This window comes from Patella vulgata, chromosome 2, assembly GCF_932274485.2.
Source record: "Patella vulgata chromosome 2, xgPatVulg1.2, whole genome shotgun sequence".
In the NCBI taxonomy this organism is placed as follows: domain Eukaryota; kingdom Metazoa; phylum Mollusca; class Gastropoda; family Patellidae; genus Patella; species Patella vulgata.
Window position 1 is genome coordinate 81,792,966 of NC_065880.2, and position 22,875 is coordinate 81,815,840.

At 34.3% G+C, this 22,875-nt stretch overlaps 1 protein-coding gene across 4 annotated transcripts in view; it reads left to right on the forward strand.

Moving 5' to 3' along the window:
- Positions 1-13,738: 13,738 nt before the first annotated feature.
- LOC126810366 (inositol 1,4,5-triphosphate receptor associated 1) overlaps positions 13,739-22,875 on the forward strand; it is a 102,523-nt gene continuing 93,386 nt past the window's right edge. The window contains exon 1 of one of the 4 annotated variants that reach the window (XM_056098431.1): positions 13,739-13,801. In XM_056098431.1, coding sequence (XP_055954406.1) covers positions 13,799-13,801 — 3 coding nt within the window. In that variant the 5' untranslated portion in view covers positions 13,739-13,798. Of the gene's footprint in view, positions 13,802-13,922; positions 13,941-14,153; positions 14,947-19,718; positions 19,836-22,875 lie in introns of those variants that run through there. The other 3 variants (XM_050535387.2, XM_050535389.2, XM_050535388.2) reach the window with 3 other exon arrangements.

Consider the following 22,875-nt stretch of genomic DNA (forward strand, 5'->3'; position numbering starts at 1 on the left):
TAGCTCTTGCATAATGTATGTTTAAAAATGTTGCTTCCTATTTCGGTGAGAAAAAAACTGATTTAAAAATACTTAGTTGTCCTTCTTAATAGCTTTTTAGGTTTTTTTAGTTTTAAATTTACCAATAAGCAAAATAAGCACTGCTTAGTTTCATCAAGGGAAAAGGGGGACACCACATGCATTTGCCATCGTCGGATTTTCACCAATTTTCCGTAGTAACTTCCAGAGTATAGACTGGCTACGATATTTCTTTTGTTGTTTTTTTTTTTGATGATTGTTGTAAGAATCCTGGTTTTAACCATTTTAAAATTTAACCCTGTGTGGGGTCTATAAATTTTAATGTAGGCATGTTAAATACTTACGTATGTGTCTTTTAACAGATCAGAGATCTACAAGTTTTATTGACCCCTAATATATAAAGATTTCATACTTAAACTTTGTTGTCAGCACATCCAGTATATGTATATATATTTTGTTGATCATTTATTTATGACTTAAGATAAAGACAGATCTAAATATTAAGGCCATCTGCAGATTTCGTTATGGTCATGAGATGTAAACAGGGTTAGGGCACGTAATTGTCGCCGAGGATTGTGGGTAAGGGCTAGGTTAGGGTTAGTGCTAGCCTGTTTCCATCTTGTGACCTTGACAAAATCTGTAGGAGGCCTTGATATTTAGTTCTAACTGTCTATATAGCTGGTTCTCACAGTCACTTTTTCTTATTGGTAATAATCTAATGATTTCTGAACCATAAGAGATTGTGTCAACTTTTATTTTGTGTAGCGAAAGCGTCATAAGGAAGACAGAAACATCTGTATTGAATTAGACCATCTTATACTACAATATTTTTTTTGAATTATCTAAAAATATCTGAAGCATTATAAGGAAGACTAAATCATCTATATTGAATATATTGCTCATCTTGTGCAGTAATATTTTTTCAGAATTATCTAAAAATATCTGAAGCATTAATAGATTACAGTGTCAATTTTTTTAAGAAGGACAAAAACAACTATATTGAATTGCACTGACTTGTGCTAGATAAATAGAGGAATTACCTAAAATTTCTGAAACATTATTGATTGTGTTCAGGTACTTTTTTCATGTGGTTAAAAACATTTATTAGGAATAACAGGGGGCTAAAACATATTTGATTGCACCATCTTATGCTGAAATATTTTTGAGAATTATCTGCAAATGTCTGAAGCATTATAAAAGATCGTTTCAGAGGTTTTATTTTGTGTTATTATAGCATAGGGATAACAGGGCACCGTAAACATTTGTATTGAATGCACCATCTTGTGTTAAGATCTTTTCTGTTAAGATCTTGTTTGCGGAATTAGATTTAAACTACACAGAAGAAAACCTGTCTTTGCTTTGAATTTGTTTATGGGAGAATTACATTAGTTAAAAGAACAAACAGCTTTTGTGAAAAAACGTTGAAGTTTTGTTAATTGTAATAAATGTCTGGAAGAAGCTCTTTCAAACGACGGTCGGCCATTTGCCAACCAATCTGTAATGATGATCAGGTAGGATTTCTTATTTTATTAAAATAATTCGTTTTCAATTTATTCATTTTATTTATATGTAAATAGAACTCTTTAATAATAACGGACCCTTTTCTGATAGAGTAAGAAAACAGATTTCCCTAATTTTAGATTTTCTGATTAGCTGCCATTAATTCAGGTTGAGATTAGGTGATTAGTAATGAGAGATGATAATTGTTTTAAAACGATTTGCCAAGATGGATGTGAATATTTACCTTTGAGTTATTTCTGTATATTTCATGGTTAATTTACTGTTAGTATATATATAAATACTTGTCATTAACTTTGGATCCTTCAACCAGGAAAGATTTTGTTCAATTTAGATGGGTAAGTTTTCATTGTTTTTTTTTTTTTTAAATCGTTCAGTGGCACAGTGATAATGGCGCTGGCTGACCAGCCCACTAACCAAGAGGTCCTGGGTTTCATCCCTGGGTTGGCTGGTAAAATTGCTTGGGATATTTCAGTTTGGTTTCCTCTTGTAAGTGTTGCATGGTAAGAGGACCTGGCAAAATGGGCTGGCAAGAGGGCCTGGTAAGAGGGGTTGGCAAGAGGAGCTGGTAAGAGGGCCTGGCAAGGAAGAGTGTCAAGTCATTCAGATGGAACAAAACACCAAGGTCTTGTGTGCATATTGGTGTGCACACAAAACATCCCTTGACAGTTGGAATCTGAAATATGAGTACACAGTAGCACCACCGTCCGGGCAAATCTGTCGTAGCACACTACATGGCATATATGTCTGTTTTCATTACCTAGCTTGTTGCACAAAACTAGGATGCTAAACCACATTTCATTTCATTTGAAAAACTAATCATATACGCTGTGTATTGGTGTCATAAAATGAAGTATCCTCAATGGGATGTTAGTTGTCAGACAGTCCTGGTAATTAATCCACAAGTTGTTCTGCTATCAGATACAAGATCCTGCTAATTAATCCACAAGTTCGTTGGCTATCAAATACAAGATCCTGGTAATTAACCCATGAGTATACATTGATGTAAAGTTTACATCACAGCCTAGCGGGTTCAGTATTCATTTGTTAAAAGTACCAATATGCAAGTCTGAATAATTTGATGTTTTTAATCGGCATGTAATCGAACTAATTGTTGAATCTGTATATTGTATATTAATTTAGAAGTTAATGTATCTCTTAATAATGTCAATTACTGTTAACAAATGGTATTTTGATAGCCAATGAATTGAAGAACAGAAGTTGACAAGTTTGTGAGATTTATAATGTTTATAGATGACCATGGTTTTACTCCATGTAACACTGGACATGGTTGGTTTTTATCAGTTAAAAATACATTATGTATGGGAGATTAAATAAAGAGCTGTCAGTTCTCGCTATAATAGTTAAAAACTAGATAGTGTAAAGGGAATTTAATGAAAACTTCAGTCAAATTGATCCACTCTGAACCGAAACTTTAGTGATTATTTTTGGGCCTAACCTCAATCATCATGACTAAAGTCGATATGATAAAATACATAGTCTCGATTATCCATTTCTTGATTGAATCGTGTATGAGCGTAGAGCAGCAGATCGGATCCTAATCGAGTAAATATCGCACGCTAGCGATGACATCAAGAGTTGATTATGGTCTGGATAAGTTAATTAATGTCTAATTAATAATTTAGATAACATTCCAGGTCTAAAGAAAGACCTTCAATAGGCATTATTAGCTCTTGCATAATATATGTTTAACTAGCAGTTGACCCAAGTTAGCACAGGTATAACCATGAACCAGAGGTAGCATAACTCTAAAACCTTAAGTGGTAGTCCATTGCCAACAGGCCTATGTTACTCTCCGGTGGGAACTACCCCTTTACACCAAATTTCAGCCTCGGGACAACCCTAGTGTACCCGCCGACCCTGAACAGACAATTGACAGTCATATATATTAGTAAAGATACTGCTACTTAAAGGGATTTTTGTGATTGATAAGAGGAACACTTTAAGGTATTTACGGTGTTTGTTTTATGTCTGGACAAATATTATACAGTTTTTAATTATACCACCACAGTCCATGGGGTACATATTTATTTTGTGCTTAGTCAGAACACTTAACTATGAACAGTGTTCTGGGTTTGGATCTAGACGGGGGGATTGCAGGACCTTTTGGATTTTACAAGCTTTAGAAACATAAACATAATCTTAAATATCTTGATTTCAGCTCGAATATATTTGTAATCAGAATTTTTACAATTCAGATGGAGATGTCTGGCATATAAAGCTCTGTCATGTCAAATGTAATATGTAGTAAATCAAATAAGGTGTAAAGGTCCGTCTGGATTCAGAATATTTTATTTTATTTTTATTCTAAAAAAAAAAATCATTTAAAACGACATAAAAGATCTCTTCAAACTAAACAAAAAAACAGGAAAGAGTTGTGCCAGAAATGAAAACCAATTCCCGTTTCTGATTTAAAATGTTGTAGAAACAAATTGGTCCATTAGTTATAAGATATACATGTAGAGATAAATATCATTAACTCCTGTATATACCCTGGTGGTTATTTAAAACCATGATGTATACCTTTATATTCCCTGGTGGTTATTTAAATACCTGTATATCTGCTGATTAATGGTGGCTACAGGTTCAAATAAATACAACCTTAAAGAACCTGTTCTAATCATCTAAATTCAGAAAAAAATATTGAAATTTTTTTTTAAAGGGTGTAGGGCTCTATTCTTTAAAACCTTTAAATATGCTGATTAATGGTGGCTACAGGTTAAAAAAAAAATACAACCTTAAAGAACCTGTGCTAATCGGCTGAATTCAGAAATATTGCCAACAAAATTTAATGGGCGTATGGCTCTTTTCTTTGAAACCTTAAAACCTTAATTTATATTCAATTTTTAAAAAATTATTGTTAATTCTAATGAATTATGTTTGGTGAAATGCTTGAACTCCAAATTGAGTTATAGGTTTAGCTTGTTTAAAACCACAGATCATTAGCAAAATAATCACAGATGTCTGCTAGATCAGATATTCCCTTGTCATTGATGTTGCAGCGATTTCAGATTGTTATACTTTCTGACAAAATCTAATCATACATGCCTAAATCCATACTAAAATAAATTCATATTTATTATTTAACGTTTAATAATTAAAACGGAACCAAAATATTCCAATCTGATTAAAACACAGATCCTATTTCATTTCATTTTTTATCATTCAAAATTTTGTTTTACTTGTCTTTGCTACACTAGGATCTGTAGTAGTTGTTATATAACCAGTGTTCTGGTTGATGTGGGGGATTAGCCAATGAGAGGATCTGTTGCAGCAAGTTCTGGGCGTGTGATGCACGGAACTGTGGGTATCCTACTAGAAACATCCTCGATGATTGGTTAATCAAATGTCTGACGTCATAGGGTCAAAAGCCGCTTGTATGATCCCTGAAGCAGTCTCCCACTACTACTGGTCAGATGTTTGTGTAGTAGAGGTCATCGAAAGTATAAACAAACGAAACGAAATATAAATCTGTATTTTAATCAGATCGAAAATATCCCAGCTCAAATTGAATATTCTTAGATAAAGGTGCATTATATGATAATAATGTTGACTTTTTTTTCGAAGGAAAATATTTAGTACATGAGTTTTAATTTTCAACATGTCCCAATCCTGCTCTATAAAACTAGCAACTACACAGGAACAATATTAAAAGATAGCACTACTTTGTTTATATAACTTGTAGAGGTGGTGATCAATAGACTGATTCAGGGGTCCCTAAATATTTAGGGTAACCACAAAACTAGAACAGGACGAGGAGATGCTGACAGTCAGCTATGCGTTGTGTGTGTATGACTTTGTAATCAAACAGTATTTGATGCTACAGTGTGCAAAAGTTTGTTTTCGAAAATTCTTCTTGATACTATCTTACTGATGTTGATGGTTGATAAGTTCTTCTTTGACTGTAAATTTTGAAGTACAAGAGATAAAGTTGCAGTTGTTAATGATAATTAAGATAAAGTTGCAGTTGTTAATGATGATAATTTTATTTTCACAAAATTTTTGCTAAAATAAACACTGATAATCATTCTGATTGAATAACATCCAAGGTCTCCATGCTGTTTTACACTCAAATAGGCATCCACCTGTTTGTATGTTTTGGAACTATTTTTATAACCACCACCTAATTGGTTTTTGGGGGTATGAAAGTACAATTATTGCACTGTATTTTCAAGTTCATCAGTGGGGTTGGATGGCTGAATGGTTAGCACGTGCGCGCTGTATCATAAAGTCTGTCATTAAGTCAACTGGCGTGGTTTCAATTCCCCGGTTGTACTTGACAAGGAGTATTGTCGCCTGTCCAACCTTATGGGTTTTTTCCTGGTCCTCAGGGTTCCTCCCACTACTAAGGACGTCAACGTGCAAGCGAATTATTGAAATAAAATTAAACCCTATGTTAGTCCTAAAATGACCTAGTTTGTCAGTGGACTCTCTCGCTCTCTCTCTCTCTCTTCATCAGCTGTTGTTATTATTGTATACTGATAATATGAAGTTGTGAAGAAGTTAATTACACAGTTATTTTATGATGATAATATTAAGATATTTAAAAATAACAATTTCTTTGCTACGGTGTTAACCTTCGTACAGCCTTGAGCATAGGCGTAGGAGCTCAAAGTAATTCAGGGGGGGCATAAGAAAAATTGCCCGAAATCAATACCGGTTTTTCGGGCATACATATCATAAGAGAGCTTCGGGCATATTTTCGGGCATGCAGTGGACAAGAAAAAGACGAGAAAATACTTTTCGGGCAGTGTGGATCTCATAGAAATAAGTTAGTTAAATTTTTTCTCTAAACGTTAATAGAAAAAAAAGGTCGTCGAATTTTTCATTGCCCGAAAATAAATTTTTATTGCCCCCCCCCCCCCCCCCCGGCTCCTACGCCTATGACCTTGAGTTAAGGTTGTGCTATAGTTGTGTTTAAAGTGGCATTATGGAAGATAAGATAAAGAGCAGATATTTCTTATATAATAATTAAAAAAAAGATAATGTAAAGGGAATTGCTGTAAATTTCAGTAAAATTACTTCACTCTGAGCCGAGATATCAGTGATGCACATTATAGTGTAGCCTCGATTGCCATTGTTACTGTTACAATAATAAAGAAGAAAGTCGCGATTGTCCATTTTTACCGTTGTCTATCAACTGCTGTTGAACTGCAAATTGGATTTAAATCTGTTAAAAATCAGACCGATCAGATGGTATCGAGAGTTGATTATGGTCTTATTAATAATAGTTCATATAACATTTAAGGCCTGCCATAGATAGATTTATCTCTTGCATAATGCATGTTAAACCTGGGCTATGACCACAGAAGAATTGAAATATAGTATTGACGAGATTTGATTTTTTGTTTCATTTGGTAATATACCGGTTGTATGATTTGACTCCATATAAAGACTGGACACTGGGTGGTTTTTATGAATTAATAAGACTATTGCTATTTTAAAATGTTGGTTTTGATAAATTAATAACAATATTTCTACTTTGACAATGACTGGATGTCGTTGGTTTTGATAAATTTATAACAATATTACTACTATAACAAAGACTGGACATGGTTTTAATAAATTTATAACAAAGACTGGATGGACACTGGTTGGTTTTAATAAATTGATAACAATATTACTACTTTGAGAATGACTGGATATTGTTTGTTTTGATAAATTTATAGCAATATTACTACTTTGACAATGACTGGATGTGGTGGTTTTAATAAATTAACAACAATATTACTACTTTAACAAAGACTGGATGTTAAGTTGGTTTAATTAAATTAATAACAATATTACTACTTTGACAATGACTGGATGTTGTTGGTTTTATAAATTAATAACAATATTACTACTTTAACAAAGACTGGATGTTGTTGCTAAAATTAAATTGATAACAATATTACTACTTTAACAAAGACTGGATATTGTTGTTTATAAATGACATTTATAAGTAGAGGTAAAATATTCATAATAACACAGCATTATGGATTTACTACTTCTTGGTTTATTACATGCAAGGTTTCAATACTGGTATCTTTATAAAGCAATGATCAATAATTAATAATTGTATGGATGTTATTCATTATTGATCATTGTTTGATAAAGATAACTGTAAGAGTATTGGAACTTTGCATGTAGGAGTAAATCCATAAAATTGTGTTATAATGAACAATATTGCACCTTTAAAGTGGTGATAGATTATAATATGTTGATTAAGTAGTGGTAGATTATAATATGTTAAAGACTTAAACAAGAAATATCTACAACAGCTGATGTAGTAGATTGTTAGACAGATAGAAAGAAGGAAAGATGGTAAGTAAAGAAGCATGTTTCAAATAGTCTGGATCAATCAACATGATATATGTATATTTATCAGAAATTGTGGTCATATTTTATCCCATATGAAGGAACTTGTCTTCGTATTTCATCACCAGTGGTGATTTATGACTATTTCAGTTTGAAAAGTTTTTTTATAGTACTGACAAGATGCTTTCGGGGGGGGGGGAGGGGGGGGCCTTTACATAAGAACAACTTTAAAAATAAATAAAATTACAACAGTGATAAGACATTAATAGATACGTAAAAAAAACATAATCATTAATATCAGAGAAAACATGCTGTATTTTGTTTAACTAATATTGATACTTTTTTTAGAATTGGAATTTTATTATGAATGCAGTAGTTTAGTGAAATTTTAGATAGAATTTACTTAATTTTTTAATATATGAAAAAACATTTTTTGATGTCAATTTTGCGTTTACCTTCATCCATATATAAGTCGATGCAGAGTATAAGACTGGGCTAATGAAGACGAACATACGCCATACAGTGTGCTATGAGGGAAATTTTGCCCAGGTAGCAGCACTATGGCCTACTCTTATATTGATTTCCAACTGCCAAGTGATCTTTATTTACAAGCCAAGGTATACACAGGACCTGCTTTTCGTCCCATATATATGACCGACTAGACAGCTGTCCTTGTTAGGTTAGGGGAAACCACATCGGAAAATCCGGATGAACTTTCTTGACCATGCAGGGATTGAACACGCGACCTGCAGGCTAGCGAGCTAACGTCTTACCCACTTAATCCACCGTGGCTCTAAACTTTTTTTGTGGAATAGATAGAAGTGCAAGCATTTCACAAATTTCTGTGCCGCTGTAAATCTCTAATCTCTAACTCCAGACATCTCAAAACAAACAACCTCATATGTATGTTTGTAATCTATGTTCGTTCACTATAAGGAGTCAATAGAGTGGGTTAAAACTGTTGTTGAACTAGTGAGCTATAGCAGGATCGTTTATTAATGACACTACTTAATGATGGATGATAGGGTAGGTTAAAATCATCATCTCCTTCTCTCACTGAGTTTCAAGGTTTTAAATTCCTGGCTCAAATTACCTTTAACTCTGTCTGAACTCATGGACTGGACATATATCATACTGTTTTTATATACCAAATGTTTTTAACTTCACAAATACATAAGTGTAGGTGTAGTGAAGTTTCTCAGTGTTTTATTTATAATGATTGGACTGTTGGTCTGTTCGGTGTTAGTTGTGTCTGTATCTAATCTGAGGTTGCAAGTTTATTATATTTCCATTTGTGGACCATTACACATAAAGTCTTTGGATTCAAGTTCATTATATTTCCGTTTGTGGACCATTACACATAAACTCTTCGGATTCATGTTATATTGTTTCCGTTTGTGGACCAATACATATATAGTCGTCGGATTCACGTTTATTATATTTCCATTTGTGGACCTGCATTACACATAAAGTCTTCAGATACACTTTTATTGTTTCCGTTTGTGGACCATTACACATAAAGTCTTCAGATACATGTTTATTGTTTGAATTTCTGGACCATTACATATATAATCTTTGGATTTAAGTTTGTTATATTTCCGTTTGTGGACCATTACACATAAAGTCTTCAGATTCCAGTTTATTATATTTCCATTTGTGGACCATAACAGTCTTTGGATTCACGTTTATTGTTTCCTTTTGTGGACCATTACACATAAAGTCTTCGGATTCACATTTATTGTGTTGTTGATGTTAGACATATAGACATTCTGATAGTGCACTGAGGTTTATTATATTGTCGTTGCTGGACCTTAATCATCCTGACAGGGAACTCGAGTTTATAAGTAATGTTTTTTCGCTGGAATATGTGACATAAATAACTCCTTGATAAAAATATATAATTGTGGAAATCTGTGCTTGGAAAACAAAAATTATAAAATTCCCATTAATTACTTTGCGTTGCAATCTTTATATTGTTAATATACTGTGACGATATAAGGTAATTGTGAGATTTGTTTATAAACAAACTAAAAACTATATTTATTGATAATATTGTGATATATTGACAACCTAGAAAACAATGTAGGTATTTATTGATAGTATTGAAGATGGAGAACTGATTTGAATTATTGCCTAAAGCCATTCCAAAAAAAAGGTGGTGATTTGGATGAATAATATAGATATTTTTATTGCTAAAACATCGAGAAGTACCTACTTGGGTTGTCCGAGGTATCCAACAGTGAATTTAATTACGTATCAAGAGATGAAATTGTCACTTTTACAGCAACTCGTGTCCGCGTTTTAATTATGTTTCTAACACTTGTAAATGTGAAGTGTTAGGTTTGTGTGTGATGACATCATTGTGTCGTAGAGGAGATTCACCTGTAGTGTTGATGGTCAGTATAAAATTCTTTTATATATTTTTTTAAGTGTATTCCCATCCAGGGACTGGATGCAGTCATTGTTTTTTTAAGGCGAGCGATTGCTCTTGAGCACCTTCCGCTCACCTGAATGTCGACCTAGGGGAGTTTTTTTTCCCTCCCCTTAAAACTGAAAATCGCTCTCCTTTACATAGTCATTGGGGGTTTATTATCATTTATGAAACCAGGAATGACCCCATTACATGCAGTTATTGATCTTAGAACCATTTGCCATGCATATAACTAATCACTCTCCTTAATATCTGATCACTCTCCATAATTTCTAAATCACTCTTCTTATCAAAACTGGGAGAGTTTTTTGAGGGGAGAGATTTTTTCAATTCGTTGATTGTGGGGAGCGATTTTTTTCAATTCGTTGATTGAGGGGAGCTTTTTTTGGTTCTCCTCTGAAATACAAACAACAATGACTGTGGATGTGATGAATTTTAAATCTACTTGATACAGTGCTTGGATTATTTTGAGAGTGATATTGGCTGGGATGGGATGAAATTTGATGTGACTTCAACACTTTACTTTTTGATCATTTTGAGACACAGTATAGATGTCATTGTTTATTTTAGATACGGGGTTGGATGGCCGAATGGTTAGCACGTGCACGCTGTATCATAAGGTCTGTCATTGAGTCAACAGGTGGGTTTCAATTCCCTGGTTGTACGTGACGAGTAGAATCGCCTGTCCAACCTCGTGGTTTTTCCCCCCCGGGTCCTCTGGTTTCCTCCCACTGCTAAAGACCCCTACGCATAAGCGATTTTTGAAATAAAATTGATCCATGTGTTAGTCACGAAATGACCTAGTTTGTGTCAGGTGGACTTAAATCCCATTTCTCTCTCTCTCTCTAGTGTGGATGGATGGCTCATTTTCCTGTCGATCGCTCAGCAATTATATTTTTTCATTTGCTCCTGAGTGGGAATAAGGTATGAAAAATCAGGAAGCGTCTACTTGGTCAGTGCCATGTATTGAACCAAGGACTGGCTTGACTACCGAGGTTGGTGGTTGGGTGGCTGAATGGTTAAAGTGTGCACATGGGATCATAAGGTCTTGTCATTGTACATGGCAAGGATTAGGATCGCCAGTTCAACCTCGTGGGTTTTCTCCAGGTCTTTCGCTTTCCTCCCACATTTAAAGACCCTCCGTGTAAGTGAATTAATGAAATAAAATTAAACCATGTGTTAGTCCTGAAATGACCTAGTTCTGTGTCAAGTGAACGTTAAACTCCATTTCTCTCTCCTTGACAACTGAGGACCCCACTGCATTAATTAATGTGCATGATAATTACTTTTAAATTCATGTTGCACTGTATTCTACTCAATTCGGGAAGATCGCATGGCTAAAAATATTCTTGCTTTTTGATGTAATTAATAAACATGTCTAAAATAGAAAATATAATTATAGCCAATTTAATGTTTAAAACAAAGTTTATGGCAGTGCTCAGTAGTTCTCATCAGATTCAGAGTCTGGGGTCACATTCCATACCTTAGATTTTAAATTCCTGTCCTGGAAGCCAACTGCTTTCTCTTTGAGGAGCACTGCTTGAATTCATTCATTATAAATGGAAAAGAAATTACACTTGTATCATACATCTGTGAGAAAGCTTATCTAAAATATACATGTAAAGTTAAATTTAAATATTTCTTAAATCAGTCTGGATTTTGATAAACTTCACAGATTATTTTCAACCCCGTTAAATTTCGTACATGTGTAGCAGATGTTTTCCATGGGTATGTTGACAGTTTCTAATGAGTAAACAGGGATGTTGCTAAGAATATATATATATATACCTCCGGTTATTTTGGCATAGGTACTATCTAGATAAGATTTCTGAGTAAAAGATGTTCTTATTAACATTTAAAGGATTGGTTGTTTTACTGTTTAATAAAGATGCATTATATTAGATTAAAATAAAGGGCTGACAATTCTCACTACATAGTTAAAAAATAGATACTGAGAAGCGAATATATTGAAAATTAACTTTATTCTGAGCTGATTTATGGCCATGATTGTCATTGATACCGTTGTTACGATAATAAACAAAGTCTTATTATCATTTTTTAAATTAAATTATTAACTAGCAATCTTGTTTGATCTGCTTACATAATACATCTTTAAGTTTTAATAAAAAAACCAAAAACTGAAGAATGTATCCACTGTTATGTATTTTGTAATATCTGATACTAGCAGGATACCTGGCTTTGCCTGGGGCCCAAATTCGCCTAGAACCCAATTTCGATGGCCTTAAACATTCACGGAGTCATATACTGGTTAATTTGACACACATAGTATGTGGGATTGAAGCCGCGCAATGAAGTGTGATTCGCCTGGAGCCAAAATTCAATGGCCTAAATAATTTACGGGGTCATGCTGATTAATTTGATACCACGTATGTCGGGGTGGATCGCCATGACGAACCATGATGGGCGAAAACACACAGAGACATCTTTGATTTTATTAATATAGATTAATAATTTTTTTTAGAATTTAAATTTTTGACATTCAGTGATTATCTCGATTGTACTTCAATTAATTTCTTTTTGACATCTGATCGAATCCCCAGTTGTACGTAACAAGGAGTAGGGTCACCTGTCCAACCTCGTGGGTTTTCCCCGGGTCCTCCGATTTCCTCCCACTGCTAAAGACGCCTACGTGCAAGCGAATTATTGAAATAAAATTGAACTATATGTTAGTCTCAAAATGACCTAGTTTGTGTCGAGTGGATGTTAAACCCCATTTCTCTCTCTCTCTCTCTCTTTTTGACATGTGAACCTCTCAGTATAGGAATATGAGCCTAAAGTTGTTTATATTTTGGTTTGATTTTCTCAATTATATATTAAATATTATAATAAATTGTATACATCTTGAGCATGGATTAATCCTTGAAACATCCCCATTTTTGTGTTAGTATACCTTTTTTAATGGTTAGTGCTAAATGATAAGGCTAGCTCAAGTTTTCGTCATAGGTCCCAAGATGTAAACAGGGCTAGCGCTAACCCTAACCCTGTACTTAGCCCCAATGCTTACCCTAACCCTAACCTAAATCTCAACAACAATCACTTGCCCTAACCTTATTTACATCTCAACGACCTTGACAAAAATTGAGCTGGCCTTAACAAATAGATTTAGCCCTTTTTTAATAGGCGCAGATTTTATTTACCTTTTGTTTATCAGCATTTCTGATAATTGACACACAGTACCGGTAAGTCAAGAATTCCTGGTAAATACATGTTTTTGTCTTCTTTGAAACATCCTGGTCATTTTTTTGTCCGCTTAATAGTAATTTGTATTTAGGAAATGTTATTTTGACAGGCTTCTACTTTTTTTGAGACACAATAAGATTACAGAGAAAGATATTTTTATTTTTTTGTAAACTGGTTCTATGTAATTGAATAAACATTTTGTCTTTCTTCACATTTCGAGAGAGAAGTTTGAGAACAAGAGTTGGATTTATCTGAGGGGAAGGAATAGATAATAGAATTGAGAAGACTTTAACACTATTTAAATGATATAATATGGTAACTGGAACATGGATTATGGTTGTATTTATTAAGTCTGTCTTCACATTTCGAGAGAGAAGTTTGAGAACAAGATTTCGATTTATTTGAGCGGAACGAATATGTAAAGACTTTAACACTATTTAAATGATATAAAATGGTAATTGGAACATGGATTATGGTCGTATTTATTTCAGAAGAGGGATAAATAATTGAATAAACCTTAAAATTATATAAATGACATATAATATGTTGATGGTATAACATGCATTATTATAGTTTGAGTATCCTGGAGGAGGAAGAAAAAAAAATGAACGTCAATCTTTTTATATTATTTTAAGGATATGATATGGTGAATATAACATGGATTATGGCCATGGGTGTATTTATTTCACTTTAATAGGAGGGAAAAATAATTGAATTTTAAACTTCCTACATCATTTAAAGTATATGATATGTTGATAATCTTCATTATCTGTGTGGAATTAGCAAGGTTGGATGGCCAAATGATTAGCATGTGCACGTTGTATTATAATATCTGTCACTGAGTCAACTGGTGTGGTTTCGATTCCCTGGTTGTACGTGACAAGGAGTAAAGTCGCCTGCCCAACCTTGTGGGTTTCCCCCCCGGGTCCTCAGGTTTCCTCCCATTGCACAAAGACCCCTATGCAGAAGCGAATTATTGAAATAAAATTGAACCATGTGTTAGTTCCGATTTGACCTAGTTTGTGTTGTGGACGTTAAACGCCATATCTCTCTCAGGAATTTGGTGTCTGATTTAATTCTGAAACTTTGATTGACAGAAAAATTATGATAGTGTGTCTTATTAAATCCTAAATAAATGAAATGAAATGGAATTTGATTTCCAACTGTTCTGCTCCGACTGGGCTAATGAAGACGGGCACTATGGCCTACTCTTACATCGAATTCCAACTGCCAAGGGATCTTTACTTGCATGCCAATGTATAAACAGGACCTCAGTTTTCTCAGCCAATGCAGGGATCAAAACACAACCTCCAGCCTAGTGAGTCATCATCTTACCACTTGGCCACCTCGGCTCTCTAAATCCTAAAGCTTTGATTTATACAAAGTTGCTGATAAGATAGAACTAACAGGATTTTGGGACATAATTAAAATAATTTATGGATTAAGTGCTAGAATTTCAGGTAAATTATTTATAGTAAATTTTAATTGTTTTGTTTCTGGATATGAATTATTATTAACTTATCTTGATGTACCAGTAAGCAAGTATTGGTAATGGAAAGTGTTATTGGGTGTTCTGGAAATAATAATTATACTCTGTCCTGAGCACAGCACCAGTAACCATAGTTCAATTACACCTTGCCCTGAGCACAGCAGTAACCATAGTTCAATAATACCCTGCCCTGAGCACAGCAACAGTAACCATAGTTCAATAATACCCTGCCCTGAGCACAACACCAGTGACCATAACTCAATTAAGGTTATTGGGTTCAATTGTGCATTATTCAGACTACATCCAGTTTAATCACGACTCAATCCCTGTTAATATGTAACTTAAATTGATTACACTACTTAATCCCTGTTAATATGTAACTTAAATTGATTACACTGCTTAATCCCTGTTAATATGTAACTTAAATTGATTACACTGCTTAATCCCTGTTAATATGTAACTTAAATTGATTACACTACTTAATCCCTGTTAATATGTAACTTAAATATCCCGACATTAAAGTAATTTGACTGAAATTTTCAATATATTCCTTTTTCATTATCTATTTTTAAACTGTAAATCTTATATAATGCATCTTTACTCAATCTAGGAATGAGACCAGTGCGCGTCCAATGAGTATCGTTAAACCTCTAAATGAGTACTATTCCCGTTTTGTGGTGTAATTGCGCCTGTCCAACCTCGTGGGTTTTCTCCTGGTCCTCCGGTTTCCTCCCACTGCAAGCAAATTATTGAAATAAAATGACACCATATGTTAGTCCCGAAATGACCTAGTTTGTGTCGAGTGGACGTTAAACCCCATCTCTCTCTCTCTCTTTTGTTGTGTAATTGGAGCTTTAGGTAAATTGGGATACTATACAATTAGGCTTGACATTTAGGAGAGAAGCTAAATGAAATGTTGCAAGGTACTGTTTATATTGGCCACCAGCAGAATCACAGTTAAGAAAATCTTCCAACATTGTCCGATAATTTTGCTACTTTAGCAAGAAATGAGTATTTATTATTTACTAATAGTTATTATGGGTTATTTATAATTGTGGGGAATTTTAGACCTGTTTCTAATGATGTTTATATTGTGGTTTAATGGACAGCACCATATGGTACCAATTATATCTTACAGAACTAATAAAAATACTTTAATTACCACAGCTTTTACTGTCCTGAAGATCTTTAGGGAGAGGTCAGACTAGAACAGTAGGATGTTAAACCCTATTTCATATCATTTTAATGAGAGGCAACATACTGACCACAAAGTATTTTTGATGTTTTTTGCGTAAATGAATTCTCATTACTTGTTGTCATTGATTTTTATGGAAATACTCAATTCAGAGAAACAAAAAGTGTTCATTTCATCATAGAATGTTTTTATTTGTACTGAACAAAAACCTAATACTTTTATATTTGTGCCAGATATGTATTGTAAGTGTGGTTTAATAGTCGAGTGCAAGACATTGCGTAATATATTGATACTGCACGAGTGCTATATTTAAATATTACACAATGTCTTGCATGAGACCATTATACGACTTAAAATACAGACACTATCCAGTACGTGCATTTACGGGTCCAATATTTCAACTAGTATAAATAATGTATGCTTGGCACATTGCCCGTACCATTATTTAAAATAAAGGTACGCCAACATCAAAGGATGACGTCACATCTGTATTTTAAGTATGATTAAAAACACTGATTAAAATAAAGAATCTGTGCTTGACGAATGGATCACAAACAGAGAGTGATTTCGCCTCACAAGTTCCGTCTTCATTAGGGGGTTGGGTGGCCGAATGGTTAACATGTGCACGTTGAATCATAAGGTCTATCATTATGGGGTTGGGTGGCCAAATGGTTAACGTGTGTACGTTGAATCATAAGGTCTATCATTAGGGGGTTGGGTGGCCAAATGGTTAACGTGTGCGTGTTGCATCATAAGGTCTGTCAATTCCCCGGTTGTACATTACAAGGAGTAGGGTCGCCTGTCCAACCTCATGGGGTTTTCTCTGGGTCCTCTGTGACTGTTTTCCTCCCACTGCTAAAGACCCATACGCACAAGCAAATTATTGAAATAAAATTGAACTATATGTTAGTCTCAAAATGACCTAGTTTGTGTCGAGTGAATCGTATTCTCAGTGCTTACACATATATCCTACATCATTAGGAATAACTCAAAATTACTTTCTACACACAACGAGTGGGTTATGCCAGTCTTCTACACAACGAGTGGGTTATATGCCAGTCTTCATTTCGATCCTGGTGTTAGTTGAGAAAGTTCCCCACAATTATCAAGTCTGGTTTCCTCTTAATGCCTGACAAAAAAAAAATGTTGAGGTTAAAGATCCTTTGGCAGGTGAAATTGAAATACAAGTAGGCCGTAGTGCTACTGTCTTACTCAAATTTCCCTCATACACAGAAATATGCTCTAATTTGTTTCAATATTTATTTTTCGAAATTTAAAAAAATTATTTATTGGATAATCCAGTTCTAAAATGATAAAGAATAGTCTGTAACACCACTTCATTTCATTTCACTTATTTTGAAATGAGTGTGTGTGTGTGTGTGGGGGGCTTTTAGGGGCTTTTAGAACCATTTTTGTCTATTTTTAGATTCCAGAGAATAGAGCCATATCCCCTTTAATATATAGGTGCCCCAGGCTGATCATAGAAACCTCTTACTGGTCGTATGTGACTATCAATATTACTCTACATGAAGAATTGCAGATGGTTAATTATCATGTGTTCCAGGATATATATTGTGACATGATAAAGAACTGGACAAGGTATACTTTAGATCATAGGGTCTGTTGGTCAGTTATCGTGTGTGTTTGAAGATCTGTAATGTTTTTAAATGTTGAAAATTTTGTAGTTGGTTGAATGTCCTGTGTACATCATAAAGGTCGGTTATTGTGTGTGTTTGAAGATATGTAATGTTGTTAGATGTTGAAAGATTTTGTAGTTGGTTGAATGTCCTGTGTACATCATAAAGGTCGGTTATCGTGTGTGTTTGAGGGTCTATAATGTTAAAGAGTTTTTTGTAGTCTGTTGGCTTTGGTCTGAGAGGACAGTTATTATGGTGGTCACAGATCTGTAACGTTTTAATATTTTTAAGAGTATGTAGCTTGAAATTTGGCACAATTATACCAATTAAATGATGTTTGCTGATTTTGAATTTTTGGGTATTGGTGTTGGTCTGTCAGGACAGTTATGGTGGTCACAGATCTGTGATGTTTTGATGTGTTAAAAAGTTTGCAGCTTGAAATTTGGCACAATTACCAATTAGATGATGTTTGCTGATTTTGAATGAATTTCCAAACAAAGTTCTCATATAATAATTAATGTGAAAAAATTAATGCTAGATACACAAGATTTAATGATGACTGGGTTACAGTGTAATGTCTTGCATGTTAGAAACCTCTACAGGTGGTTACAGTGTAATGTCTTGCATGTTAGAAACCTCTACAGGTGGTTACAGTGAATATCAATATGTTCTCTGCATGAAGATTATTATTATTATTCTATAACTACATGCAAATACAAGCAAATATCATTGAATACGGCCATTGAATACAGCCATTGAATAACCTATAGTTGTATTCAATGGCCATTGAATAACCTATAGTTGTATTCAATGGCTTGAAAACGTAATACTTTTGTCCATAATGACGTCACTTACAGAACTACGTCAAACTGTAATGACGTCACAACTAGGCAACCACAATTTTTGTAAAAAAAGAAAAGAAAAAAGGGCGGAACCTATGATGAATTTTAACGTTAGTGGTGATGATTTTTTATGATAATCTAGATAGTACAGTGTATTTTAAGATTTGCATGTAGTTATAGAATAAAAACAGAACTCAATGACCATTGAATACCGCTCGGGTTATTCAATGGTTCACTCGAGTGTATCCCTGCCGCATTCCACTCGCTGATGCGCAGGGATACACTCTCTTGAACCATTGAATAACCCGAGCGGTATTCAATGGTCATTGAGTTCTATCTATTTATTATGCTCATATTTATAGTGCGCCCTTTCATATAACATATTCAGGGGCACTTTACAAAGTGACAATATAATCATAAATAAACAACAAGATTATGGACATGTTAACGATTGTATACAGAGTCAGTTAAAAGCCTGATTAAATAAATGTGTTTTAAGTTGTTGTTTTAAAAGAATATAGAGATGTACAACATCTTAAACTAAATGGTAGATTATTCCACAGGAGTTATGCAGTCACATTTCTTAGTTAAAGTAACAAGTCTAGCTGCAGTATTCTGTACTTTTTGTAATTTATCTAAAATTGAATTAAAGTTATCTAATGGAGAAGTGACCAGAGAATTGACAAGCGACTTACTGGCCTCTTACAGATGATCAGTTTTCATGTGTGTTCGTGGGTCTGTAACCTCTACGGCTGGTTACAGTGACTAACAATATGTCCTCTGCATGAAGATGGTCAGTCTCCATGTGTGTTCATCGGTCTGTAACCTCTATGGGTGGCTACAATGACTATCAATTTTCTCTGCATGAAGATGGTCAGTTTTCATATGTGTGTTCGTGGGTCTGTAACGTTTTAAAATGTTAGTAAGATGTCCTGTACATCAACTAAATGTTATGATACAGTGTGTGGATGATACGATTCAATGATTTTGTATAAAAGAGAGTGGGGTACAGTGAACATGGAGATAATGTACGTAGATATTACTATAATATAGAATAATCCAACAAATGATGATGATCAACACGAAGAGATAATAGTTTTATATCATGTTTTCTGAAGGTGACACTAGCCTCGTTTGGTTATAAACATTTAGAGGCAGGCTTGAAGTTTGTTGTTTAAACATCAAGGTAAATAATTTCTCGTATTTTTACAAAAATATCCATGATTTAGTAGATAAATACTTCCTGTTTCCAATTGAGACTGATGTTATAATGTAGTATTTGTGTCCTGAAATCGTTATGAAATGAAATGAAATGGGGTTTAAAATCCTATGTTTTGCTCCGACTGGGTTAATGAAGATGGGGAGATCTCAAGATGCATCAGTGACACAAGTTCAAATGAACGGTCTCTTGCAGTCTATTGCAACAACAAATGTCATGGAAGGTGTCTGTTTTATTATGAGCCCGCATCAATATGGCTATTGTGTTTTATTATGGGCATCAGTATGGCTACTGTTTCATTATGAGTCTCCTCATCAGTATGGCTACTGTGTTTTATTATGGGCATCAGTATGGCTACTGTGTTTTATGGGCATCAGTTTGGCTACTGTGTTTTATTAAGGGCATCAGTATGGCTACTGTGTTTTATTATGGGCATCAGTATGGCCACTGTGTTTTATTATGGGCATCACTATGGCTACTGTGTTTTATTATGGGATTCAACATCAGTATGGCCACTGTGTTTTATTATGGGCATCAGTATGGCTACTGTGTTTTATTATGAGCTTGCATCAGTATGACTACTGTGTTTTATTATCAGCATCAGTATGGCCACTGTGTTTTATTATCAGCATCAGCATCACAGAGGCGGATCCAGGAATTTTTTGCAGGAGGGGGTTTGCCCGGTTCCTGAGAAAATGTATCCCCCCACCCCCTCGGCTTCAAATTTTTTGAGAAATACATGGTCTCTATCGTCATTTTGTCGTGTATACATACACATTGATCTTTTTAAACAGAGAAATCCAACATCCTGTTTGACGTCAATTTTTATCATGAATTAATACGATGACATTGCGATTCAATTTTATTGATGCAAAGCATTAATTGTGATATCACATATGTCTATATCATTATCTAGTGCTTAGTGTGCCCATCTTGTCGCACCATCTGACGATAAAGGATAAAGCACAATTATGACACTTTTCTCATAAAAAAGGTTGGTTTACAAAAAAATGTATGTAGCTGAGCAGGGGGGGGGGGGACCCCCGAACCCCCCCTCTGGATCCACGCCTGCATCAGTATGGCATTTTCACCATATTAATTTTACATTCTCTATTTTTGAACTATTATAGTAAGAATGAGCCGCTCTTTATCTAAATCTTACATAATATATCTTTAAGAAAACAAATTAAGAATATCATTACTCGATGATCTACTGACCTGGGTATTAGTTGAATGGTTAAACCGACTGCAGAGAATGCTGAATGTTGACAATGTGCAAATAATGGATGGAATAGGAACGATTTTGGACTGATATTCCTTTTAAAGATTGAACTTTCACAATATTGTAGTATACAACAACGGACTAAAAATCTTACAAATGATCTTTAGAAGAAGAGTTCCCCGGTACAAGCAATAGGGTCGCCTGTCCAACCTCGTCGGTCCTCCGGTTTCCTCCCACTGCTAGAGACCCCTTCACACAAGCAAATTATTGAAATAAAATTGAACCATAGGTTAGTCCCGAAATGACCTAGTTTGTGTTGAGTGGACGTTGAACCCCGCCAGTTGACTCAATGACAGACCTTACGATAGAGTGCATGTGCTAACCATTCGGCCATCCAACCCACCTGTTTATAAAGCAGTGTAAATAGTTTGTGTATATGAGATGTATACGTATATAGGGTATATGAGATATGTATATGAAGATAGATAAAAGACTATGCATTGAAGGAAAATGGTGCAACATGAAACCCTATTTTATTTTTTGGGAAAAAGCTGTGTCTATCCTCATTAGCCCATTGGATGCACAACAGTTATGTTACACTCTATTTCACTTTTTTTTTTTTTGGAAAAAGCAGTGTAAATAATTTAGATGAAAGACTATGTGATGTTTAGTTGTTTATACAGTAGAGTGTATAGGGTGTGAAGTACAATGATTATTATATACTTCAGGATATTATCTATATCTACACGCCCTCGTATACCACAGTAATAACATAGGCAATATACTTCATAGGTTATTAGTATACCTGGGGGGCTGACATAGTAAACACATTGGGTACATGTCAAGAGTCTTTGACAATCTGATTAAAACACAGATCCTATTTCATTTCTTTTTTATAGTTCAAATTTTTCTTTTACTTGTCTTCACTACACTTTTCCTTGTCTTCACTACACTTAAAAGAGTTGTTAATAAATAACACGCGTTCTGGTTGATGTGAAGGATTCGCTAATCAAATGTTCTGTTGAGTTGAGTTCTTATTGTCTGGCTCACGGAACTGTGGGTAAACATTCACAGCGATAGAAAACAAACCAAACAAGTTCAGATCTTCATGTATTTTAAGCCATCAAAAGTGTTAAATCAAACGAAATGAAATATATAGAGGATATTTGTCGTTTTAGAGTGAATAACATATTTTATTTTATCGAGAAGCAAGAAAACTTATATTTTCACGAATGCGTAGCATGAGTGAAAATATAAACGTTTTCTTGCTTAGAGATGAAATAAATAGAGGATATTTGTCGTTTTAGATTGAATAACATATTTTATTTCATCGAGAAGCAAGAAAACTTATATTTTCACGAATGCTATGCATTCGTGAAAATATAAAGTTTTCTTGCTTAGAGATGAAATAAAATATGTTATTCACGACAAATGTTCTATTTATTTTATAATTTTAGAATCATTTTAGGTAAAAACAACATGGACTACTGCCAGCCAGTGGAATAACACTTTTATTTCACTGATAAAACGCTGTATTCCACTACTGATCATAAAATAAAGATCTATATTTTAATCAGATTGTATTGCTGTGATAATAAACAATGTATGCCAAATCTTGTCAAAAATTCAAACATTGAGAGAGAGAAATGGGGTTTAACGTCCACTCAACACAAACTAGGTCATTTCGGGACTAACATGGTTTAATTTTAGGGGTCTTTAGCAGTGGGAGGTAACCGGAGGACCCGGAGAAAACCCATGAGGTTGGACAGGCGACCCTACTCCTTG